The sequence below is a fragment of the Puma concolor genome, chromosome B1 (assembly GCF_028749965.1).
Source record: "Puma concolor isolate L17-30 chromosome B1, mPumCon1.1.hap2, whole genome shotgun sequence".
NCBI classification, from domain to species: domain Eukaryota; kingdom Metazoa; phylum Chordata; class Mammalia; order Carnivora; family Felidae; genus Puma; species Puma concolor.
In genome coordinates this window covers 151,608,554-151,635,497 of record NC_141670.1, presented here as the reverse complement: position 1 = coordinate 151,635,497, position 26,944 = coordinate 151,608,554, and the positions used below count along the sequence as shown (strand labels likewise).

Genomic DNA, 26,944 nt, shown 5'->3' with positions numbered 1-26,944 from the left:
AAAAGTAGCACCAGTATTGTCTCTGGGGTATCAAGATCAGGTGCCAACAGTATGTCAACTGTGTGACATCGTTAAGAATGCTGAATTTCCGGGGCGCCTGGGTGGCGCAGTCGGTTAAGCGTCCGACTTCAGCCAGGTCACGATCTCGCGGTCCGTGAGTTCGAGCCCCGTGTCAGGCTCTGAGCTGATGGCTCAGAGCCTGGAGCCTGCTTCCGATACTGTGTCTCCCTCTCTCTCTGCCCCTCCCCCGTTCATGCTCTGTCTCTCTCTGTCCCGAAAATAAATAAACGTTGAAAAAAAAAATTAAAAAAAAAAAAAAAAAAGAATGCTGAATTTCCAACCATATGGAAGACTACTATGTAGAATATACTCTCTTGACTGTTGTTACTGGCCAGTGCCAGGGTCTAGAGGTTTGATGGGCCCTTTTGAGGTGATAGTAACTATTAATATTAATCTCCTAACTTTCAGCTTTAATTTTCCCATTCATCCCCATCACTCCCTTCTTCCTCAGCTCTCCCCTATGCCAATTAATTAAGACCCCATTCTAACTTATATCTACATATCCCAATTATATTAACCTGAAGCAGAAAACCTAAGTATATGAAGAGGTTGCCAGCTAACTCCTATTTTTGTCTACTGAGAAGTGTATAGGCTGAAGATGCTACTGTAGTAACCCACCTCCCACCTTAGAAATGTAGCAAGCAATTTGGGTCTTTCAATGAGTAAAATTGAAATGATACCTTTAACTCCTCTACCATTAGTTTTACAAATAACAATACTGTTACTCTATTAAAATCTGCCTCATTTTGCCTTTAGTTCTTCTAAGAATTAGGTTCTGAATTTTCAAACTTTCCTTTGAACTTACTCTTTCAGACTTTTCTTGTTTCCATTTAAGTGACTTTGTATCTAGATTGCCCTCTCCACTGGCTTTAATCATCAGGTTAAACATCTTGTAAGATGGTTTTGACACAGCTTTCTCTCTAAAGTTGTACCTCAGCAATTCTGACTTTAGCTCAGAATACCACAGTTACAGACAAGTGATTTTTCAGTTACTGAGTCTAAAATGTGGTATTTTTCTTCCAGCTTGGATATTCCTGGCATATACTTATATAGCAAAGGTCTTAACACTCTCGCTGCGCTGAGTTTCTCAGTCCTTCATTAACGTATGAGCCCCAGAATCATTTCCATTAAGCATATTTTTGGATTTCAGTGTTGCATTTTGGGTTTTCCTTCCTGTATTTAATTTAGTGACTACTGGTGTGGAGGAGTCTTCTGAACTTGGAAAACAACAAAAACAGTTTTGTTTTTTTTTTTTTCCTTCAGGGTAATTTTTACTGTGAACTTTTATTAACTTTTTTATTAACTTTTTTCCCTTATTTCTTTATTTCTTTATTTATTTATTTATTTTTATTTATATATGAAATTTATTGTCAAATTGGTTTCCATACAACACCCAGTGCTCATCCCAAAAGGTGCCCTCCTCAATACCCATCACCCACCCTCTCCTCCCTCCCACCCCCCATCAACTCTCAGTTTGCTCTCAGTTCTCAACAGTCTCTTATGCTTTGGCTCTCTCCCACTCTAACCTCTTTTTTTTTTTTTTTTCCTTCCCTTCCCCCATGGGTTCCTGTTAAGTTTCTCAGGATCCACATAAGAGTGAAACCATATGGTATCTGTCTTTCTCTGTATGGCTTATTTCACTTAGCATCACACTCTCCAGTTCCATCCACGTTGCTACAAAAGGCCATATTTCATTTTTTCTCATTGCCACGTAGTATTCCATTGTGTATATAAACCACAATTTCTTTATCCATTCATCAGTTGATGGACATTTAGGCTCTTTCCATAATTTGGCTATTGTTGAGAGTGCTGCTATGAACATTGGGGTACAAGTGCTCCTATGCATCAGTACTCCTGTATCCCTTGGGTAAATTCCTAGCAATGCTATTGCTGGGTCATAGGGTAGGTCTATTTTTAATTTTCTGAGGAACCTCCACACTGCTTTCCAGAGCGGCTGCACCAATTTGCATTCCCACCAACAGTGCAAGAGGGTTCCCGTTTCTCCACATCCTCTCCAGCATCTATAGTCTCCTGATTTGTTCATTTTGGCCACTCTGACTGGCGTGAGGTGATACCTGAGTGTGGTTTTGATTTGTATTTCCCTGATAAGGAGCGACGCTGAACATCTTTTCATGTGCCTGTTGGCCATCTGGATGTCTTCTTTAGAGAAGTGTCTATTCATGTTTTCTGCCCATTTCTTCACTGGGTTATTTGCTTTTCGGGTGTGGAGTTTGGTGAGCTCTTTATAGATTTTGGATACTAGCCCTTTGTCCGATATGTCATTTGCAAATATCTTTTCCCATTCCGTTGGTTGCCTTTTAGTTTTGTTGGTTGTTTCCTTTGCTGTGCAGAAGCTTTTTATCTTCATAAGGTCCCAGGAATTCACTTTTGCTTTTAATTCCCTTGCCTTTGGGGATGTGTCGAGGAAGAGATTGCTACGGCTGAGGTCAGAGAGGTCTTTTCCTGCTTTCTCCTCTAAGGTTTTGATGGTTTCCTGTCTCACATTCAGGTCCTTTATCCATTTTGAGTTTATTTTTGTGAATGGTGTGAGAAAGTGGTCTAGTTTCAACCTTCTGCATGTTGCTGTCCAGTTCTCCCAGCACCATTTGTTAAAGAGACTGTCTTTTTTCCATTGGATGTTCTTTCCTGCTTTGTCAAAGATGAGTTGGCCATACGTTTGTGGGTCTAGTTCTGGGGTTTCTATTCTATTCCATTGGTCTATGTATCTGTTTTTGTGCCAATACCATGCTGTCTTGATGATGACAGCTTTGTAGTAGAGGCTAAAGTCTGGGATGGTGATGCCTCCTGCTTTGGTCTTCTTCTTCAAAATTCCTTTGGCTATTCGGGGCCTTTTGTGGTTCCATATGAATTTTAGGATTGCTTGTTCTAGTTTCGAGAAGAATGCTGGTGCAATTTTGATTGGGATTGCATTGAATGTGTAGATAGCTTTGGGTAGTATTGACATTTTGACAATATTTATTCTTCCAATCCATGAGCAGGGAATGTCTTTCCATTTCTTTAAATCTTCTTCAATTACCTTCATAAGCTTCCTATAGTTTTCAGCATACAGATCCTTTACATCTTTGGTTAGATTTATTCCTAGGTATTTTATGCTTCTTGGTGCAATTGTGAATGGGATCAGTTTCTTTATTTGTCTTTCTGTTGCTTCATTTTTAGTGTAACAACAAAAACAGTTTTAAAAAAATTAATCAATTAAATCTTGATTGCTAATGGACATGAAAAGGGCAATCTTATATGGATAATTAAAATCAATAAACCAAATATCATTTTTTAAAATTCAAATTCCTTTATTTCTGTGAACTTTAAAAAAGTATATAGTATGTATGTTTTAGTTTTATCTCTGTTCTTTCCTTTTAGGCAGATTCAACAGAGAAGGACCTCAATCAGAAGAGTATAATCATGGATATCTAACAGGGCCATGGGAAGTACCCAGATTTGTGAGGCCCATGGCAGAAAGAGGAAGAAAGGACAGTCCCTGGTAGGTAAAATAAAAATGATGAAAGAGAATGGGAGATTTTTAGCCTCATTTCCAAATATTCCTATGGGTTTGGGATGTACTCATTTAAGGGAATATAGAGAACAGGTTTTCATTTAGAGGGCTTCCTGAAAGGCCACAATTATGCATGCTTTATTGTATTTTGATTACTTCTGGTGTAGGCAGGGAGGGGGGAGCCTTTAGGAACATTCAGGAATATAAAAGCAGGACCAGCGCAGGTTGGAAGGCCGTGTACAGGAAAGTGACATGGGGGAAGCAGTTAACAACTGAGAATTGAGGTCTCTTACCTTCATAGAAATCATAATTTGCCTCTGTTAATTTATTCTTTCGCTGAACACAATATATACTGAATAATGCCTAAATACTGTGAGTGATACAAAAATGAATGATCAGTCTTTAGTCTTACGGAACTACTAGCACTATACTTTAGCGATAATACATGTATATTAAAAGTGCAATGCAGAGTAAAGTATGAGAAATGCTTTAGAGGGGGAACAAAAAACTCCAAAAGCTTTTGAATGGAGAGTAATTTTATCTGTAATAATAAAAGTATTCTTGGTAGAGGTGATATTTGGGTTAGACCTTCTAGAGCGAAGAGAACATTGCATGACCAGAGAGGAGAATGTATTCAGGATATAAAGTGTAACATTCAGAGTTATGGACACTGAACACAAGCAAAACAAAAAGTCTGTTGGTTGTTAGCAGATTGTAAAAGGTATCTAAATCCATGGTGATATGGATTTAGACTCTGTCAGGGAAAGAGAAAATCAGTGATGATTTGAGTGAGTGGGAATAATGTTATTGAATAGCATCATAACTGAGCTGCAATTTGCTAAATGGACAGAGTAGGGAGAAACTGAAGGTGGGAAGAGCAGTGGGGGTAGGTGGGATAATAATAATATGATGTTAATAATTGTGGATTATTATTCTAGAAAGTGCTATAGGCCCTGCAGGTCATGGCCTGCTAGGTTTTAAAATTAACTTACTTTGTGGGGTAAATGTTAAAAAATTTGAAATAGAGGGGCACCTGGGTTGCTCAGTCAGGCAAGTCCGACTCTTGATTTTGGTTCAGGTCATGATCTCATGGTTTCATGACTTCAAGCCCCACGCTGGGCTCTGCACTGGCAGTGTGGAGACTGCTTGGGATTCTCTGTCTCCTCTCTCTCTACCCCTCCCCCATTTGTGCTGTCTCTGTCTCTCTCAAAATAAATAAACTTTAAACTAAAGTAAAATAAAATGTTGGGCACTTGGGTGGCTCAGTTGGTTGAGCATCCGACTTTGGCTCAGGTCATGATCTCACAGTTTGTGAATTTGAACCCCATATGGGGCTTGCTGCTGTCAGCCTGTCAGGGTAGAGCCTGCTTCAGATCCTCTGTCCCCCTCTCTCCGCCCCTTCCCCACTTGAGCTCTCTCAAAAATAAACAAATATTTTAAAAAATAAAATAAATGTTAAGTGTTCATACCCTTTAAAAAATTGAAATAGAATAGAAAATATTGGATTTTATTGCACTAAGGCAACTACTATTTTATGAAACTTCTGTGTCAATTTTTAATATATATGTATTTATTTATGTATTTATGGAGCTGTGATGTGAAATATATTTTCTACTGTGGATTGTGGTCAAGATAGAGAGACTATACAAGAGGCTGTATTTATAAAAGTCTGTCTTTATGGTAATGGTTAATGGGGCTCCACAAATATAGTCTAGGCAGGGGTATGAGAGAAATCCTTCAAGCACATTGTATATAGGGAGCTCAGTCTGTATTTGAAATAGCCACTGACATATTCTGCTATTTCTTTTAGAAACATGATAGTGAATGTTCAGTTTGATCAGGAGACCATAACTTTTGAATACTCAATGTCATAATTTTGAGGTATCTCTTAGTTTCTAACGTGACCAAATGCCTTCAGAACAGCAGTTCTCAACAGGGAACACTTTGCTCCTTTGGGGACATTTGTCAACATGTGGAGACATTTTTGGTTATCACAATTTCGGAGGAAGGAGTGTGTTGTAGGCATCTAGTTAACAGAGGCCAGGGGAGCTGCTAAATATTCCGTGCACAGGACAGCCCCTCACAGTAAAGAATGAACTGGGCCAAAACATCAAAAGTGCCAAGGTTGAGAAATTCTGCTTCAGAATCACTCAAACTAGTTATTTAAAAGAAATGCAATTTGTAAGAGCAGTTGAAAGATTCATGCTAAGATTTGGCCTAACACAGATTCAGTGATATTATTTGTAGAATGCTCTGACCATTATTTATTATTAAATTTAAAATGATATAACAACATTTGCTTATTTGTAAGCCAGAATGATATGCTGCCCAAAACAGTTTAGCAATACAAAGTTTGTAACTCTAATATCGTTTCTTGAATCTTAACATCGAAAGTCAGAATTATATACTACTACCATAATATTGACTAATGTATAAGCCTATGTATGTTTTTACATATGAAGAAGCACCTTTATCTTGAAGTGAGTTCAGAGAATTGGCAGTCAGCTGCCCAAGTGAATCATATCATTTAAAACTTTTACATTTAGGTCTATGACCCATCTTGAGTTAATTTTGTGAAAGGTGTAAGGTCTGCATCAAGATTCATTTTTGGTTTGTGGATGTCTTGTTGTTCCAGTACCATTTGTTGAAAAGACTATTCTTTCTCCACTGAACTGCCTTTGCTCTTTTGTCGAAGATCAATTGGTGTTATATATATATATGACTCTACTTCTGGGCTCTCTATTCTGTTTAATTGATTTATCTATTCTTTTACCAAAAACCTGCACACAATGTTTATAGCAGCTTAGTCATAATTGCCAAAACTTGAAAGCAACAGAGATGTCCTTCGATAGGTGAATGGATAAACAAATTGTGTGGTACATCCATACAATGGTATATCATTCAGCAATAATGAGCTATCAAGCCACAGAAAGACACATAGGAACATAAATGCGTAACATTAAGTGAAAAATAAGAGTTCTAATTTAAAATAGATTCAATAGAAGTCACTGAAATTCTTATATATCTGATTATTCCAATAAATATATGTGATCATAAAGAGACTTTGTAAGGAAAAGGGCATGTGAAATTGGTACCTCAGTTCTAGGCCCACTGGGCGTACAAACTACCTACAGGTTTACCACATCATTTACATTTCCTGTCTTCAGTTATCTGAACCATAGGTTTGTTGGCCTGAATGACTCACAGTCTTCTTCAACCTTTAAAATTCTGTGAGTCTAGTTTATGGATTTGTGTGTGTGTGTGTGTGTGTGTGTGTGTGTGTGAATAAATTGTTAGTCTCTTTTAGATTATTGTAGGATTAGTTTCATGCCTTATCAATAGCCCATGGGGAGACATTATTATAAAGTAACTCAATTTTTCCATGGTTTGGCTTATATTTGGACTTATATTTGACTTATAGTTATAGAATATAAATTATATTTATATGAAAAAATGACAGTCTCTGCCCACAAACCTGATATTCCGCTGACCTTGTCAGGGAGTCAGTTTCCACAAAGCCTTCATTTAATTGTACCATGGAATACCCAAGCCTGACTCTCCTAATGTCTTCATGAGACACTAAGGGGCTTTTTTCAGATTACTTTGTTTATGTGTTCTGTGCAGTAGGTCCTTGAAATTTACATTTCATTTTTTTTTTTTTTTTAACTAGTGTTTCATGGTTGCAATAGTTAGGCTACCGCCACAAGCCCTAGGAGATAATTGTCTGCATCAATTCAAAGATATAAATGTTTCTTTCTATGTAGAAAGACAAACTCATTGATTCTTCAACATATTAGGGAATTCTCGTTTTTCTAGGCATTTAACCTTACAATAATGTAAAGAACTACCTCCTGGAGGTTCAAACATGTAAATGCATCTATGAAACGTCAAATTTTTGTGCCATTGTTTTGGAATGACTCATGAAGTTACCATCACCTTTCCCCCAGGTTTTGTAACAAAGATACGTTTGTGACTAGCTAATTATTATGTGCACTCATTTATTAAGCAGGCTTTCTTTGGATATATCTAAGGGTGGGGATAGTTCTCTTTTTTTCTGTGTGTGTGTGTGGGGGGGGGTGTGGGTGGGTGTGTGTTAAAAAAATCACCAAAAATAGGGAGGTTTCATAGTAAAAATGGTTAGAAGATCTCTGGCCTGATTTATCACCATATTTTGTTTCCTAGATATAACTTTTTTTTGAGGATCCTTCTAAAGGGTTTATAAGTAGAAAATGTATTAAATAAAAAATCTCTTTGGAAAACTTGGAATAATAAAGAAACAGAAAAAAGTATTTGTGAGCTCAGGAGAAATGATTAGAAATTATATAACATTTATAACATTATATAATTATATAATTATATAACATTGCATTACACCTCTTTTATATTCCAATTTGCATGATGTAAAGAGTTGAGTATCTCTGCTGTATTCTTCCAACCAGGATAAATTGACCCACTACTTTACAAATTTATAAGAATTTAAATCCCTTATAAATTGACTATGGGTTGATTAAAGTGATTTTAAAATAAATCACGTCATTTAATTTCACTTCATTGTACTGTATTCACTAAACATTTAAATTCTCATACATGTATAGCTTGCTTAAAGCTGTCAATATTTAACTTTTATAGAGAATTAGAGGCCTGTTTTTGAAGTGATCCAGTTTCGGTAATAAGCCACTTCTGTGTAGACTCCAGGTTTGTTCTTTTGACCACAGTTATCTCCCCAGCTCACAATTCCAATGAGATACCAGGTGTCTTTAAAATCCTTTATAACTAAGGGTCCCCCAGAATCACCCTGAAAATAAAAGAGAAATAAAATTACCTCAATATAGAACTTATTACTTAAAATATTCTGATGAAGCACATATTTTATTATAGACAGCATATTTATTGATTACCAATTACAGAACAATTAATTGAAACATGGATTTCAAAAGTTATAAAAGCTTTAAAGTTCAGTTTCCACATTTTAATTTTCTCAGATTTATAGACATATAATTGACAAATATAACTGTATATAGTTAAAATGTACAATGTGATATTTAACATACATATATATATATATATATATATATATATATATATATATATATAATTTGTGAAATGATTACCACAATCAGTTTTATTAACACATCTATCATTTCACATAGTTACTGTGTGTGTGTGTGTGTGTGTGTGTGTGTGTGTGTGTGTGTAGAATGCCTAAGGTCTATGGGCAAATTTCAAATATACAACACAGAAAGTCTAGTTGGTGTTGGTTTTCTCCTGGCTCGAAGCAGGGTTCTTGGATCTCTGTTTTATCAGACAGACGAACCCCCTCATCATGTACCTCAGTTATAATTGCTGTATTCATGTCTTGGACCCTGTCCTTGAGTCTTTTCTCAATAACTTTCCCAGTTTTTCTGTGTCTAGAGCTTTGTTTTACTACTCACGTGCTCAGTCATGGAGCAGGAATTTTACCTCTGCTTCCCAATCTAGTGAATTCTCCTTATGACCACCTCCTTCCTGAGGCATATCACGAATCTCACCACTTGCCTAGATTCTCATATCCTGTCTGCTCCTGGACTCCTGTCACCACCTTCCCCTTCTCCATCATGGCTTGGACCTCTCTGTGCATTCTCTGAATTCTAGCTGCCTCTCTCCTCTTTCTCAGCAACTGAGGCTGGATATGTACCCGATTCCGCTCTTGCCCAGCCTATATGCTACAAAACTCCCTGTTCCTTTTCTGACAGAGGTTTACATGTGTAATTTATGGGACTCAGGTTAGAGCTTTCTGCCACCTGACATCAAAACAACTTCCATTATTTCATCATGTACAATCATCTCCTTGAAGTTTTCAAGAATCTCATGTTATAAAGCAAGTACCTACAGGAAGAAACATACTTTATACCTTCATCAGAAAACGTACATCCAGGATAGCTATTAGACAGCAGAGGAAGGCACTGGAAAGGGCACCAGGCCTAATCCACCTTCTCACTCAGTGTTAACTGCCTCTCGCGCCCTCATTCTCCTTATGCTGAGAGCCAACAGATTACTTAGAATTCCCTCAAATATGAATTATAATTTCATACCTTCATTATTTTTGCTATGCTCTTTCTATGTATAGAAAAATAATAGTATTTTCTTGTTGTATAACTGCTAAGTGCCATTTATGCTTCAGGCCTCATTTAAGTGTGATTTCTCTGATATTTGCTGCAAAATTGTTCCCTTCCCACTAAAGATATTTGCTCTCCATTATATCATTTAAAACATCTCATCATAGCTATTGTTCATGATGATTTCCTTTCTAGATGAGACCCCTTTAAGAAAAGGGACTTTGCTGTATGAACCTTTGGACTTCTGGTATTAAGAAAATTTAATTTGGTTAGTTAGTTTGTTTGATGGCTTTAAAGAAACTCTGCTTATATAATTTTGCTTAATAAAACATCCAAAAATGTTTGTGTTGTGAAATATGCATTTAGAAATTACTGAACTGACAAAATATCTATATTGGTATGAACATAAAGAACATTGAATATTTCTTGAAAGAGATAAAAAATATTTTGAGTTAATGATATCAAAATAATTTCTACCTACCCTGCAGGCATCATAAATTCCTTCCAGATATCCAGCACAAAACATTCCAAATTTTATATCATGGCCATATATGTGTGGTTGTTTGCACACATCATCACTTATGATTTTCAGTCTGGCTTCTCGAAGATTATTTTGGGATTCCCCTTAAGGGAAAACAAAGTAATTTTAGTGTTTACAATCAACGTCCTTAGCTAGAAAGAAGTGAGCGGACTTTTTTCCTAATCGAACCTATTTCATATTAAAACTGTCAATACAAAATGAAGTTAATATAAGCAGTTTCTAGAGAATAAATCTGTTTTTAAAATCTGGCACATTTAAATGATAATTATTGCCCTTATCATATTTTTGTAAATACCTATACTTGTAAGAAAAACATTTTGTGTCTTTTTCTGGAAAACCTTTGTACATTTACTTTATTTTTATTATTTTATTTCATCTTATTTTAATGTTTATTTATTATTGAGAGACAGAGACAGAGCATGAGCAGAGAGGGGCAGAGACAGAGGGAGACACAGAATCCAAAGCAGGCTCCAGGCTTTGAGCTGTCAGCACAGAGCCGGATAAGGGGCTTGAACTCACAAACTGCAGGATCATGACCTGAGCTGAAGTCGGACGCCTAACTGACTGAGCCACCCAGGCGCCCCTATTTTATTTTATCTTAATTCTAGTATAGTTAACACAGTGTTATGTTAGTTTTAGGTGCACAATTTAGTGATTCACCTCTTCCATGCATCACCCGGTGCTCATCACAACAAGTGCATTTCTTAATCCCCATTGCCTATTTTATCTATCCCCTCTCCCACCTCTCTCTGGTAACCATCAGTTAAGAGTCTGTTTCTTGGTCTGTTTCTTTCTTTTTTTCCTTTGCTCCTTTGTTTGTGTGTGTCTTACTTAAATCCCACATATGAGTGAAATCATATGGTGTTCGTCTTTCTCTGACAGAACTATTTGGCTTAGCATCGTACTTTTTCTTTAAACCAATCCATTTATATATACATAGGTAGGAAAGCACTCATTTTTAAAAATACAGTTTGTATTTGTGGATTCCAGATTGTTTCTAGAAACTTGTCAGGTTTAGATAGCTTCCTCCCTTGGCTTGATAAAATAACTAAAATACTGTGTATATTTATTTTATCCTTTACATTTTATGAAGAACTTTTACATATATAATGACATTTAAAGTCAATGATTTAATTTCTAATGTATTACAAGTTTGGGACTCCAGAGTATAAACTAGATTCTGAGTTGTAGAAACCAATGTTATGACAGGAAGATAACTGCCTCTGGTGGAAACAAAGAATATCACAAGCATTCGGGGATTCTTTATATCAAACCACATACTGGTCAGGAAACTGACATGTGGTAGACAGAATCTACAATGATTTCCAAGATTCCTATGTGATCTCCTCCCCTGCTTCGGCCTCCAAGTGTGGATGGGATCCGTGAATATAATGGATGTCATTCTCATGATTAGGTTATGTTACATGGCACAGGTAAGGGAATTCTCCGGATGTAATCAGTTTGACATTGAGTTCATCAAAAGGGAGATTATCCAAGGTGGGCCTGACCTAATGAGGTGAACCTCATTTTCAAAAGGCTTTAGGCCTTCCCTGAGTTCAGAGACTTTTTCCTAATGGTTTTGAAGAAGCAAGCTGCTATGAGTTCTATACCTGCAAGAAACTGCATTCCATAGCAATCAGTGACCTTGAAAGAGAACCCAGAGCTGCAGATGGAGACCACAACTCCAGTGGACACCTTGCTTGCTGTTTTGTGATACCTTGAAAAGAGGATCTAGCTAAGCTGGGTCTGAAATTCTGACCCATGGAAACTGTGAAATAATAAATGCTTGCTGTTTGAAGCTGTTAAATTTGTGGTAATTTGTTACACAGCAGTGGGAAACTAATAGACATACCAATTTTAGTAGAATACCAGTTCAGGATTTATTTCTGGAGAGGTGATTACTGAAGTGTTTAAAAAGTGCTTAAGTTATTCTGTTCTTTGAATCAATTGGTGTTTTGTCTTTTTTTTTTTTTTTTCCCTACGGCATTGTCAGTTAAAAAAATTCATATCCAGTGTCGGGAATGGTAAAGTGAAATTGACAATCTACATATTGTACCTGACAATATAAATTTATAACTTTTTCAGAAAACTGGTTGGCAAAATTTATAAAAAATACAGCACATAAATTCCAGGCATCCCTGAACTATTTCTCAACTATTGTGGGAATGCTTAATGATGTTTCTCACAAAGTATTGTTTTTTAAAGGAGTCAGCCTTTTATTTCACTAATTTTCTCTATTTTTTCTTAATTTTGACTTTATTCATTTATACCTATTATTATTTCCTTTCTTTTGCTTGTTTTAGGCTTATTTTGCTCTTTATTTCTGATTTAAGTAAGAACTTAGATTATTGATTTGAGAATTTTCTTCTTTTCTAATGTCTTCAGTTGCTATAAATTTCCCTCTCTGCATTGTTTTAGCTACATCCTGTGCATATTGATGTTGTTTTCTTTTTCATTTTCAGTCTTTTGTATACTTAAAATTTTCTTTAAGACTTCCTCTTTAACCTATGTATTATTTAGAAGGGTATTGTTTAATTTCTAAGCAGTTAGAGATTTTTCTGTTCTCTTTCTGCTAATGGTTTCTAGTTTGCTTTCATTATGATCAGACAGATACTGTGTATGATTTCAGTTCTTTAAAGTTGTTGAAGATTGTATTACGGAGCTAGATATGATCTACTTTTGGTCAGTATTGGTGAATATTTTATGGATGCTTGAAAAAAATGGGTTCAGCTTTGGGTTCTATACATGCCATTTAGATTCCATTGCTACTCAAAAAGTATTACAGCAGGTATATTTCTGCCAACCTCAAACTCCAGGCCAGAACTGATTCTTCCCACCAAACCAAAGGGAAAATGAAGTGCCCCTCCCATCATCATGAAGCAGGGAGTGCAAATTCTATATTATAAGAAAACCCATCAGAGAGAGTGCAGACATAGAGGTGTTATGCTTACAGCTCTACTCAGCTGCCCTGGGATTAGTAAGATATGAATAATTTCTGTGATTGGTAATATGGCTGTAAAGAAAGCCATACATATCTCAGCTTGTATAATAGTAATGAAACCATATGAGACACCTGGAAAAAATCTAGAGACCATCAAGACTATTCTTGGGTACATTAGTGAAAGATATTCCTAGTTCCTTAGTGGAGACTAAGAATTAATGGTTTATTCTTTAGGGTTTTTATATATAAAGGAATTGTACAGAGCTCTGTGAATGGATTTTGTCATTCCCAGAAAGGCTTTTCTTTATCTTCTTATGCCCAGAGTTAAGGAAACTCCCTTGCTGTTGTTATATGTAAGTACCTAGACCAGATTTTACAATCCAGAGTGTATCTGACTATGCCAAAAAAGCATTCAAAAACAAAATCATTTTTACTTATTAGAAGTGTAAGGTAGTATATCAAGTTAAATCAGTTTAGAGAGAGCCACGGAAGCTTTGTTATCAGAGACGATCTCTAAATTAGCCTCTGTAATTCTGAAGCAGATTTGGCTGTAATTGGACATTGTAGCTGAGAAACAGGAAAACTTGTGAAGTGACCCAGGAAAGTGAAAATGAGTAGTGGAGCAAACCAAGGGGATGAATAGATTAAAAGGGTAGAGGGGGGCTCACAGAGATGAGGCATAAAGGGAGGGAGCGTTGGAGGGAAAGTGGGCATGAAGATGACAACACATCTGATGCACACCTGGCATTGCATAGACAACAGCACATAGAAATAGACTCTAGTGTTGCTGAGGGAACATTCACTTCTTTTATGTCTTCCTTGAAGCCTACCCCTTTGGAGCTGCCTCTCCCTATTCTATGTGAGTCTGACCAGGCTGTCTATCACACACCTTCCTTTCTTGGTATAGGCACAGGAGTGAGTACCTGAGTTAGTGAGTCAACCCAAGTGCCCTAGACACAAACGGGGCCAAAGGAAACCTTTTCAAGGATTAATGTAGATTCTGGCAAAGAGTAGGACGTGTTCTTCCCTCCGCATCTATTAGGGGAACATGATGTAAACCTTGATGTTGTTGGCCACCTTTGACACTATGTGGAACTAGAATCCCTCCATATGAAGGCAATCTAGGGGAAAACAGAGCCAGAAATGGGAAGATTCAGAGATTCAGCATCTAATGACATACAAACTCCTGAATCCAGCTATGTCTAAAACAAGACTCATCTCCTCTCGATTTCCAAATCACAAGGGCTGAATTTGCCATTTTATTATTGTTTTTGCTTTAGTTAGTTCGAGTTGAGTTTCTGTCACTGACAAAGTAAGAGCTCTAACTAATCCAATCAAGCTGTGTGGAAATGGCTGGCAGGATATATTAATGGAGATTAGATTAAATCACACTGTCCTAAATTGGATTTAGAGCTCTGTGTCCTTTCTGAGATACCTACCACCGTAGAAAAGTGCTCCAAATCCTGTGATATAAACAGTTGAATTGGGTTGGAAGGATGCAGAGGCTTCTGGCAAACAAACCCGGCGGATGTCATTAGTAAAGGTGACCTTGGGAGAGAACTGTACAACAGCAATGTCGTACTCTCTTGCTGGGGAGTGATATCTCTCATGGACAATAATTCTTCTGATATTTCTTTTCATTAATGGAGGTTTGATTGTTGTTCCAAAGCTAACAGTCCATTGATGTGGATTTGCATTACTGGAAAAGGTTAGAAATGCATATAAACTGAACATATAAACTGCAGCACTATAATAACTGCATGAAGGCTAATAAAACACTCCATCTTAAAAATATTTGGTTGTAGTGATAGTTTCCTGTGACCTTTAAATATAGACTATTGCTATTTTGAAAGATAAACTGTATACAAACAGCATCTTAGAGCTGAAATCCAAATAAGAATTATTGAATTCTAGAACTGTAAAGCATATAAGCTATCATTCATTTATCTCTTCAGCAAATATTTGTTGAAATTCTGTATGCTAAGTCTTATTTGAAGTGCTGGGATTGAAGTGGTGAACCAGACAGAAAAGGTCCCTGCTGGTGGCAGTATTCAATTCCAGTGAAGGAGAAAGAACAAAATGAATTAACAGATAAATAAATCCAAGCAGTGATAAGGTCTATGAATAAAATAAAATAGGGTAGTGGGATAGAGTACAGGGGGGTAGTTAGAGAATTTTCTTTTAAAAATAGGATGTTTAGGCTGAGACATGGTTTATGGGGAATTAGCTGTGAGAAGGCAGGGAGACAAATTTCCAGACAAACTTCCTAAGGCTTACATCAGATGGGCTGCAGTTCGAGACCCAAGGGAAGAATGGTGGGGCATGAGGCTGGCGAGGTAGGCAGGAACCAGATTTTAGAGTGTCTTATAGGTCATGAATAGTGTGTTTAGATTTTATTCAAGTGATATGGGAATTCACTGGATAATTTTAAGACAAGAGTAATGTAGTTTCATTTACATTAAAAAAAATCACATAAGTTCTTTCTGGAGAATAGATTGTTGGAAGGTAAGAGTGAATGAGGTAAAAGTTGTCAGAAGTAGGAGCGCCTGGATGCCTCAGTCAGTTAACCTTCTCACTTCAGCTCAGGTCATGATCTCACAGTTCTTGGGATCAAGCCCCACATTGGGCTCTGTGCTGAAAGCACAGAGCCTGCTTTGGATCCTCTTTATCTAAAATAAATAAACATTTAAGAAAAAAATTTGTCAGAAGTCTTGTGAAAGATGACCAAGTATGGATGACTTCTAGCTTGTGAGCAACTTTTAGCTTGTGGGCTTGCACAACTGGCAGATCATGGTACATATGGAGATTGGAAAGGTCATTTAGTAATAAAAGATCATCTAGTAAAGCCTTTGTTTTATACATAAGGAAAATAAAACCTAGATAGGTTAAACTATTTGCCACGTATCATGTCTGCTTGCCTCTCTCTGCTCTTCTCTTTATTGGACATGGTCTCCCATCAAAATCTATTTATTAGTAGCAAGATTAGTATTCTTAACTAAGTACTTAACTAACACCGTCCATGAGGGATAAGCAGAAACAGATACTGCCCATATAGATACTTGTTCCTCAACCTAATTATTTCCTAATAGGTAGCTTTAGTCATAGAAAGAAGCATATAAACATATCATAGGGTTTAAGTCCAATTTGACAGCTGTAATTGTGTTGGGATTATTATTTTTATCTTTACGGGAACTTAAATTTAAATTTTAAATCGTGTTTTTATACACAGTTTTGATGTGCAAAAATAATGAGAGAAGCTAAATAAAAATGGTTTGTGAACACAATTGTTCATTTGCATAAATATATTGACATTTTTGTTTATAAATAAATCTCTTGTGAATTTTATTTGTGCAAATCTGCTCCCTCACCTTAGTCATACCTAGATAAACTTAATATAAATCAAGTATTTCGAACTTGGAAGTGCAAAGGACAGACCTTGAATTGCATTTACTTAAATGAAATGATCATTTCAGAACTTTCAAACAAAACCCTGATGCTATTTAATACAACTTGTAGTTGTTACATTGTGGACAGAAAACCTGAAAGAAACACCTGACATGAAAGATCCTAAGTGAAGATTACAAATAAACTTAAAAAAATTTTAAACTGGGCCCAAATAAAAAAAATGATAATGATAATGAGTATAAAACAGTAATTCAGATCCCTGACTAAATTGTAAAAATTGCAAGTGTGATTCCTGGGTTGGAAACTATCCCTATAAAAAGGATCTGGGAATTTTGTTGATTATTAGCTTGAAAATCGATCCATGTGATAAGAGTTCTTAAAGGGTTCAGTCAGTATAAGAGTGCAATGATATCAAACAATCTCAAACTAGGGAAGGCCATAAAAAGTCATTTGGTCTTCTCACTGATCCAGTGCTTGAAAATGGAACTTTGCATGAGGCAGACATACAGGCTTGTGTTCAATTCCACCCTCCCCTAACATTGTGACCTTGGGCAAGTTACTTAACTTTTCTTATTTTGCTCAGTGAAAAAAAAGCTTATCAAGCATTGTTTACTTAATGAGGTGAGTGTGAGTGTAAGAATTATGTAAAATCAATCCTTTAAAAAATTTTTTTAAATGTTTATTTACTTTTGAGAGAGAAAGAGACAGCATGAGCAAGGGAGGGGCAGAAAGGGATAGAGACACCGAATCTGAAGCAGGCTCCAGACTCTGAGCTGTCAGCACAGAGCCTGATGCAACGTGGGGCTCGAACTCACCAACCATAAGATAAGATCATGACCTGAGCCACAGTCGGAGGCTTACTGAGTCACCCAGGTGCCCCTATGTAAAACCAATCTTAAGGATCTAATCAAAAATTTATACCACAGTGGAGCTTAATAAGTGCTAATAGTTGTTGTAAGAACACAGTCTCAGGTAGCAATTGTCTATGCTTGAACCCTTCTGCAGATGGGAACATCGCCTTTCCCTTAGAATCTTTTTCTTCACCTTGGAATCCCTTGCATATTTGAGCAGCTCTAACTATTGAAAGTTCTTCCTTGATTCCCTAATTCTCTTGCACAGGAAAGTGTCTCAGACATAGGCTTTGAATGGCAAAGTAAACCATACAGTTATATTATCACCTTTCTTTACCATCCAACACTCTATAGTTTGAGAACATTTCATTTTCTCAATTTTTCTTTGAGTGTGTTGTCCAGGACAGAACTCACTATCCCAGTCAGGATTTGACCAACAAAGAGTCTAATGTCTCCTTTATTTTGAAATCTGCATTTCTTTTAATTCAATTTAAATCATAATGTAGTTTTGTGAACAACTAACTCATAGTAGGCTATTTTCTGAAAAAAAATTTAAGCAATTTGCACATGTTAAAGCACAAATATGCTTTTGGTACTGATATACTTAGATTTTTTTGACTCAGTGTAGAGCCTTACATTTATATTTACCAAAATTAATCATTTAGTTCTTGCTTATGATTCTAACATAATTAAAGTCCTGCTGAAATTTGTTTTTCTTACCCACATTTGTTATCCTTTCCAGCATCTATCATCAGCTACTTTGTTGATTATAACTTCCACATCACCTACCAAGCCTAGAAAATACATTGTCTAGGACACAGTGCAGAATAAAGATCTTTGGTGGGCCATAAAAAACATCTGCAGTCTTTCAATAGCAATTCTTTTTTAAATTTTTTTTTTTTTTTTCAACATTTATTTATTTTTGGGACAGAGAGAGACAGAGCATGAACGGGGGAGGGGCAGAGAGAGAGGGAGACACAGAATCCGAAACAGGCTCCAGGCTCCGAGCCATCAGCCCAGAGCCTGACGCGGGGCTCGAACTCACGGACCGCGAGATCGTGACCTGGCTGAAGTCGGACGCTTAACCGACTGCGCCACCCAGGCGCCCCAATAGCAATTCTTAATCATCATCCTTTAGATAGAGTTGTTCAGTTACTGAGCTAACTATAACCTTCCATTCAATTTATATTATTTTATTTTTTCAAAAGCCCTCGCATTTTACTTTGTCATTATGACATTAGTCATGCTATCTCATTTTTAAATATGTTTATTTATATTTATTTGGGAGGGGGCAGCATAGAGGTGGAGACGAGAGAATCCCAAGCAGGCTCTGAGCTGTCAGCACAGACCCTGATGTGGGGCTCAATTGCATGAAATGTGAAATCATGACCTGAGCCAAAATCAAGAGTTGGACACTTAACTGACTGAGCCACCCAGGCACCCCAATCATACTATCTATTTTGAAGAGTGTTTTGGTTCTTGGAAGCATGATTTAAGGAAGACACTGACAAAATCAAGAACATGTAGAGGAGAAGAAGTAAGATTGTAGGATATTCTGAAGCTGATGTTGTGAAATAAAGTAGTGATATTTATTTTCACCTATGGTTTTGAGATTCTCATTTATTTTATATTATCTGGCCTGAAAAAGAGAAAATAAGGAATTAATTCTCTCCATGGTTCTATGGAGAAGGAAATAAATTTGATCCCTGATGTTCCAGATAAAAAAAACAAATATCAGTGGATAAAAGTTATTAGGTTGCAGATTTGATGTTCATTGTTATAAGGATATTTGCAAAAGTAGATCCATCTACCACAAAATTGGCTGACTTTGGAGCTAGTAAGTTCTCCTTACTTTGAGATGTTCGATTCCCAACTAGGAAACTAGGGATTTCTTTGCATTCTAACATATTGGCCTGTTGAGCTCTGATGTCTTTCACACTTTAAGAATCTAAGTCTCTATATTCAAATTTAGACTCCAGTAGACAGAATTACCATGGTATCAAAAGTCGGAATTTTATTTGCAAATATCTTCTCCCATTTGGTGGGTTGTCTTTTTGTTTTATTTTGTTGATGGTTTCCTTCACTGTGAAAAAGTTTTTGAATAGTAGTATAGTTTTGGTATAGTTTAATTTTGCTTTTGTTTCCCTTACCTGTCTAGACATGTCTAGAAAAATGTCTACAGCTAATGTCAAAGAGATTGCTGCCTGTGTTTTCTTCTAGGAATTTTGTGGTTTCAGGTGTCACATTTAGGTCTTTAATCCATTTTGAGTTTATTTTTGTGTATGGTGTAAGGTGGTGGTCCAGTTTCATTCTTTTGCATGTAGCTGTCGAGTTTTCCCAGCACCATTTGTTGAAGAGACTGTCTTTTGTCCCATTGTATATTCTTGCCTCCTTTGTTGTAGATTAATGGGCCATATAATTATTGGTTTATTTCTGGGATCTTTATTCTGTTCTCTTGATTTATGGGTCTATTTTTGTATCAATATCATACTGTCTTGATCACCACAACTTTGTAGTGTATCTTGAAATCTGGGATTGTGGTTCCTTCAGCCCCATTCTTTCTCAAGATGGCTTTGGTTATTTGGAGTCATCTGCACAGTGAAGGAAACCATAAACAAAACAAAAAGGCAGCCTACTGAACGGAAGAGTATATTTACAAATGATATACCTGATAAAGGTTAATAATCAAAATATATAAAGAACTTGTACAACTCAACACCAAAAAAACAAGTGATCTAATTGAAAAATGGGCAGTATGCCCAAATAGACATTTTTCCAAAGGGGATATACAGATGGCCAACAGACACATGAAAAAATTCTCAACATCACTGGTAATCAGAGAAATGCAAATCAAAACCAAATGAGACATCACCTTATACGTGTCAGAATGACTAAAATTAAAAAGATAGGGAACAACAAATGTTGGCCAGGTTGTGGATAAAAAGGAACCCTTAGGCACTATTGGTGAGAATGTAAATTGGTACAGCCACTTTGAAAAATCATATGGTGGTTCCTCAAAAAATTAAAAATAGAATTACTGGGATGCCTGGGTGGCTCAATCAGTTAAGCATGTGACTCTTGATTTGGGCTCAGGGCGAGATCTCACAATTTGTGAGTTTGAGCCCTGTGGCAGGCTCAGTGCTGATGGTGGGGAGTCTGCTTGGGATTCTGTCTCTCCCTCTCTCTCTGCCCTTCCCCTGCTCCCATGTGTGGGCTCTCTCTTTCAAAATAAATAAACTTAAAAAAAATAAATAAATAAAAACAGAATTACCATATATGACCCTGTAATTCCACTACTGGGTATTTATCCAAAGAAAACAAAAACACTAATTCAAAAAGATCTATGCACCCCAAATGAAAACTATAATGAGATATCACCTCACACCTGTTAGTATGGCTAAAATCAACAACATAAGCACCAGCAGGTGTTGGTGAGCTTGCCAAGAAAGGAGAACCCTCTTGCATTGTTGGTGGGAATGCAAACTGGTGCAGCCACTCTGGAAAACAGTATGGAGTTTCCTCAAAAAGTTAAAAATAGAACTACCTTACGATCCAGCAATCATACTACTAGATATTTACCAAAGGATACAAAAATATGAATTCAAAGGGACACATGTACCCTGATGTTTATAGCAGCATTATCTACAATAGCTAAATTATAGAAACAGGCCAAATGTCCATTGGCTGTTGAATGGACAAAGAAGATATAGTATATATGTAATGGGATATTACTTAGCCATTTTTTGCCAAAGAAATTTCAAGCCAATCTTGCCAATTTCCAAGCTAATTTTAAGCCAAATCTTGCCATTTGCAACAACATGGATGGAGCTAGAGACTTTTTTTTTTTTTTTAAGTAGGCTTCAAGCCCAGTGCAGAGCCCAGTGCTGGGCTTGAATTCATGACAATGATCTCAAGACCTAAGCTGAGATCAAGAGTCCAACGCTTAACCAACTGAGCCACCAGTCATCCCAGAGCTGGATGGTATTATGCTAAGTGAAATAAGTCAGAGAAGGACAAATACCATGTGATTTCACTCATCTGAAGGATTTCAGAAACAAAACAAATGAACAAAGGGAAAAAGAGAGAGGCAAACCAAGAAACAGACTCTTCACTATAGAGAACAAACTGATGGTTACCAGAGTGGAGGTGGGTGGAAGGATGTGCTTAAAAGGTGATGGAGATTAAGGAGTACACTTGTTGTGATGAGCTCCGGATGTGGTATGTAAGTGCTGAATCATTAAATTCTACAGTTAAAACTAATGTTACACTGTATGTGAACTAACAGGAATTTAAATAAAAACTTTAAAAGAAGAAACTAAAAAAGGTATATACACCCCTATGTTTTATTGCAACATTATTTACAATAGCCAGGATATGGAAGCAACTTAAGTGTCCACTGATAAATGAATAGATAAGAAAGATTTGATATATATTGATATATACATATATGTACATATATGTGTGTTTATATATGTGTGTGTGTGTATATATATGCATACATGGTGGTTGCCAGAGGGGAGAGGTATTGAGGGATGGAGAAAATATGGAATAAATAAGTCACAGGAATAAAAGCAAGCATAGGAAATATAGCCAATGGTATTATAATAGCGTTGTATGGTGCCAGATGGTAGCTACATTTGTGGTAAGCATAGCATAACATAAAGAAGTTGAATCACCATGTTATACACCTGAAATTAATGTGACATTTGTGTCAACTATACTCCAAAAAAGCCACCAAAACCTGTGAGGACATGACGAATGAATGCTAGGATAAGGACTACTACCCTCACTGACTTTGCAAATACGTATGCAACTATAACACATTAGAAAAAAGCCTGAAAGAAAATTTTCTCATTTACCTCGGTAATATTGGGGGACGTTGGTTATTAATCAGAACATAACACTCAGTTTTTTAGCAGTATTGAGGGCCAACTAACAGTCAATAACTTACTTCTTAAAGCAGTGTGCTGCGGTGATGAGCCATGTATTACTAATCAAGGTGGCCCCACACTGATGTATGTTATTTCGCTGAAGGGAAGCTTGCCATGGCCAGGCAGCCTTGGCTGCAATGTCTCCAGACATTATTCTGTTGACTATTAATGGAACAACTCGTTTACCACAACCTGTAAGAGATAAAATCACTAAGTTATAAGAAATATCTCCATAGTCTTTGATTCAGAGTACCTAATAGAGTACTAGAATGCAATATTTGCATCTATCATTATGTAAACATGTACAATATTAACACCTATCCTCTGTGTTTCCTGATATGCTGATGTTTTGCTCATCCCTGCATTTATAGATGTGGGTATATATATTGCCTACTAAAGTTATGTTAAACTACAAAGGGTTGATATATCATAAAGTTATGTTTCCTGAAGACTTATGGTATCAATTATCTAGATATCCTGGGAGCTCCTACTATAATTTTTGCTTCCCAGTTTCAGATGATCCAGTGTGTTACTTTGACACATTTTTACACAGTAAAAGTACAAGTTTTTATCTGTAGAACTCACCAGACAAGTAATTGCCCATTTGCTGAAACTCCTTCTCCCATACATTTTTCTGTATGACTAGTTCCTAAGGTGTGCATGGGTTAACATATAATGACCAGTTTCTTACTCTTCAGGGTGAAGAGTTCCATGTTTCCACACAAACATCCCATTCACTATTGGTGGGACTAAATATGTACTCTATCATGTGTGTCAGATCAGAGATTACTTTGCTGCTTAAGTTCCTAAGAATTAAGCTGTTTAGAACATGGTGCTAATAAGGAAAATATAGTAGATTCAATTCTTGTTCCAACTAATTGGGTATCACAAAAGAAAACTCATTTTACTGATACTGACTACACTCCATTGTGGCCAGTCATTGTAGAAATCTCCACCATTCTGCCATTACTCTAGTTTAGACAACGATTTTTCTCATTTGGAGGGTTGCAACAGCTTCCCAGCTCATCGCCCTGCCTCTAGTCCTGTTCTTCTAATCCATTCTCTATACTGAAATCTGAGTGAGTGACTTCCCACTGCCCTCCAAATGAAATTGAAATGTTTCAGCATCATTCTGGTCTTTGATCACTATTAATCATATCCATTTCCCATGCTCCCCACCCCCCATTCTATGTTCCAGGTACACTGACATTTTTCAATTACAATAAATGACCATGTTCCTGCTTTTCTAATGACATTTTTACATACTGCTCCCCCTGGCAAGGACACTCATCCCACTTGTCACTTGACTCATGGTCTCTCCTGTCTTAGGGATCACTTTCTGACTCTGTGAGACCAGGTTAAGCTGACTCTGTGATTGGCTCTCATAGCACTGTGCACTTTCTCTGTTGTAGCATTTATCACCCTATTTTAACATTTCCTGATTTATTTATATTTTCCCCTACCTTTGAACTCTTAATTTTAGAGGAGGGATCTTGTCTTATTCATAGTGGTATTCACTTTCTGGCACTAGGTGGATGTGAAAAAGATATTTGTTGAACAAATGAATGAATGAATGAATGAATGAATGAATGAATACATATAGTTTGTTTGTAAGACACAGAAACAAATGCATGAATGCTTTTGCTCAAAGTCATCACCACTTTGATTAAATCTTTCAAAATTTAGGCCATAGTGATATGAAGGGAGTGAGTGGAGCTGGTGTCAATCATGAAAATGAACATAATAAGCACATTTTATAGCTCAGTCACGAATAATGGAGTCTATTTCCTCCCCATTTATCACTTTCTCATTATTTCCTTTCTCAAAAGAAAGAACATTTCATAGCATTTTTCAAAATTAGAAAAGCAAGCCCATTTATTCCAAGCCAGAAATAGTTTATTCAAATTGCCCCCAAATTCCTACCATGTAAAATGTTTTTCTTGAACATGATGTAAAGATTGGTTTCAGAGCTAGAAAAAAAATACTTGTTTATTGTCCAATTGTTATTCTCTTCCAAAGAAAATGTATGACATGGATGGGAAATTATGAGCTAATATTTGAAGATATTTTCTCTTCTGATGTGGAAATTGAACTTTTCTTAATAAGCTAACTAGACTTACATGCTTGGACAGTTAGCTTTCCTGTTGATGAGCTCATTGCTGAAAAACAAAAGAGAACATAGAATGATAATATGATATTCTCTCAGTTGGTCTCAATAACCAGAAATTACCAGAGGATATTGACTATGTATGGATTCTAGACAGTTGAACAAATATTCAGGAGAATGGCTACCCAATAAAACAGGATATGTATACAATTTTTATAGAGATTTGTAGGCAACCTCTAATTAGGTGGATAAATCCTCAAGCAGGGGTGATTAAGGCACAAACAGTGGATGATTAAAATTCATAAATAGTTTGTGTTAATACAGAACAGTTGTTTTCTAATTGTGCAGGATACAACCTCTTTGGATTTCATTTCAGGGGGGAAGTGAAATGGGGAAAGAGGCAGCAAGTAGACAGGATCTCCAGGCTCAAATCCAGCCTCAGTCAGAACAACTCTGCTTTTATTTCTTGTTTAAGCTTTCGCATAAGCATTTTTTTGGTCAAAGGGTTTAGGAATGAAAAAATAAACCACCCAAATAAACTATATTGAATAATACTTCTAAAACACAGTTTCTAAAGTATCAAAATGATTTTTTTTCTGAAGAATAAACTTGTGTATTCTTACCCAACATCTGCTAAGTATTAGTAAAAACCAATTATTGGAGAGAATATAAAGTTAAATTCTGTCAATTTCCAACAGTTAGGATTCTGACAAAGGAAACATGATCATTTAAATTGAAATCAGTGGAAGGTTATATGAAAACTGTGATGATTTTCAAGGTAAAAAGGCTTATGAGCAGAATGAGGATAAAGTATTTTATTTATTTCAACCAGTGAACATACCTAATTTTTACCAAAGAATTTTACTTTTCATGTGTAGGAGAGAAATAAACATTAACACCTTAGACATGAGAGTGACCCTCTAACATACTTTGAGTTCAGAGTAATCTAGTAATTAGGGCTCTGCACGCTGTAAGTAACATCAGAGGAACTGGAGCACACATGAACCAAATGTGAACAGTGAGCTGCTCTTTCATAACTATGGTGTTTGCAATGCAAAGAAGTTGATTTTAGCTTTGCTTTGACACATTGCATCCCATAAAGGACCCACACCACATAGTTTTGTTTTTTCCTGAAAACAAAACAAAACAAAACAAAACACAGATTCTTGACAAATGACAGATAATCTTGGGCTGCAGGGTTATTTCTAGACTTGGTTTAGAATTTTGGCAGTTTTCCATTCATTGGGAATCCCCCAGATTGAGTGTTCCTAGAGAGCAATGATTTTGCCTGTAAAAATTGCCTGAGGATAATACTGAGCTTTTCACTAAATGGGTTTTCCTACATGCTAGTAAACACTGATCCTTTTACATTTGGAAATTTTGAAACCATGAAGGTTCTGGCTTATTCTACTACTAATCACATGCATTGTGTACAAAGCACATGTACAACTTACTAGCTTTCTAAGTGGTAATGGCCTATTTGTTGCATATGTTCTACTTTCTTATATATCCTCATGCTATTTCTATGGTTGTAGGAAGAACAAACATTATTAGTGCAATTTTACTGTTGAGAGAATGGAGGTGAAGTCATGGGCCAATTACTTGGGTGGTCTTGCAGTGACTCAGTGGGATCAAAATAGGTTCTCAATCAGCACACCCTGCCTTTTAATAATTTCTTAGTCATTAAAATAAATTATAGCACACAAACTGACCCTGTGAAAAAACAAAAGGTAGGCAACTGATAACCATTTCATGCTTCATTTCTGGTTTCAGATAGCTCAGGCTTTTAAATTTCTGCCAAGTTAACTGGTTATTGGAAATTATAATTGTAACACATCATATAATTTATCAGAATTGCCACTATTTCACAACATTGATTCATTTGTTTCCCCACCTAACAAAGAAGGTGGATTAAGCCCTTCCCTCCTGGGTTGGGAGAGGTCCCAGGCTTTATTCCCGGAGTAGCTGACTCTTTGTCACTTCAGCAGACTCCTGCCCATCCCATTCCCTCAGATTTTCACTTCCTGGTCAGGTTTCCTCTTGAAGAGTCAGCCAGACCCTTACAAGGGCAGGGCATCCTGTTTCACCTCTGATATTAATCACTTCCTTTGTGCTTCTCTTAAGTCTGGTGTCCATTGTAATTTGTAGGGGAAATCTGCACTTGTCTGCCAGAAGTAGGTGCTTGTGGAAGCAGCTTAATGTACAAGGGTAAACAGGTTTCTGTCTGGCTGGACTCGTCAGAGCCTTTAATATGCTAACGTAAGAAATGAATATCATAGACAGAATTTCTAAGATGTGTTTGACCACAGAACCCTTTTTATATAGAGTCTCTCAAGAAATTAGAGATCTAGACTTGAATCTTATTTTAATTATTAGAGTCCTTACTTTTTTATCTTTTATATCTATAAAAGATAAATTTACCTATTTCATAAGAATATAGAAATTAGATGCTGCACGTGAAGGGCATAGAGAAGGCCTTGATAAAGACTGATTTTCCTGTTC

The 26,944-nt window shown here is 36.5% G+C and overlaps 1 protein-coding gene and 1 long non-coding RNA gene across 2 annotated transcripts in view; one reads left to right on the top strand and one right to left on the bottom strand.

Moving 5' to 3' along the window:
- The window catches only part of LOC147581957 (uncharacterized), a 286,206-nt gene that overhangs the window by 94,524 nt on the left and 164,738 nt on the right, over positions 1-26,944 (top strand). Inside the window, exon 2 of the long non-coding RNA XR_015250427.1 lies at positions 3,439-3,559. This is a non-coding gene — a long non-coding RNA (uncharacterized LOC147581957). The remainder of the gene's footprint in view (positions 1-3,438; positions 3,560-26,944) is intronic.
- The window catches only part of LOC112858712 (transmembrane protease serine 11A-like), a 56,164-nt gene continuing 37,173 nt past the window's right edge, over positions 7,954-26,944 (bottom strand). The window contains 5 exon segments of the mRNA XM_086702838.1: positions 7,954-8,366; positions 10,148-10,290; positions 14,588-14,847; positions 22,356-22,527; positions 24,456-24,494. Of these exon segments, the coding sequence (XP_086558964.1) occupies positions 8,205-8,366; positions 10,148-10,290; positions 14,588-14,847; positions 22,356-22,527; positions 24,456-24,494 (776 nt within the window). The 3' untranslated portion in view covers positions 7,954-8,204.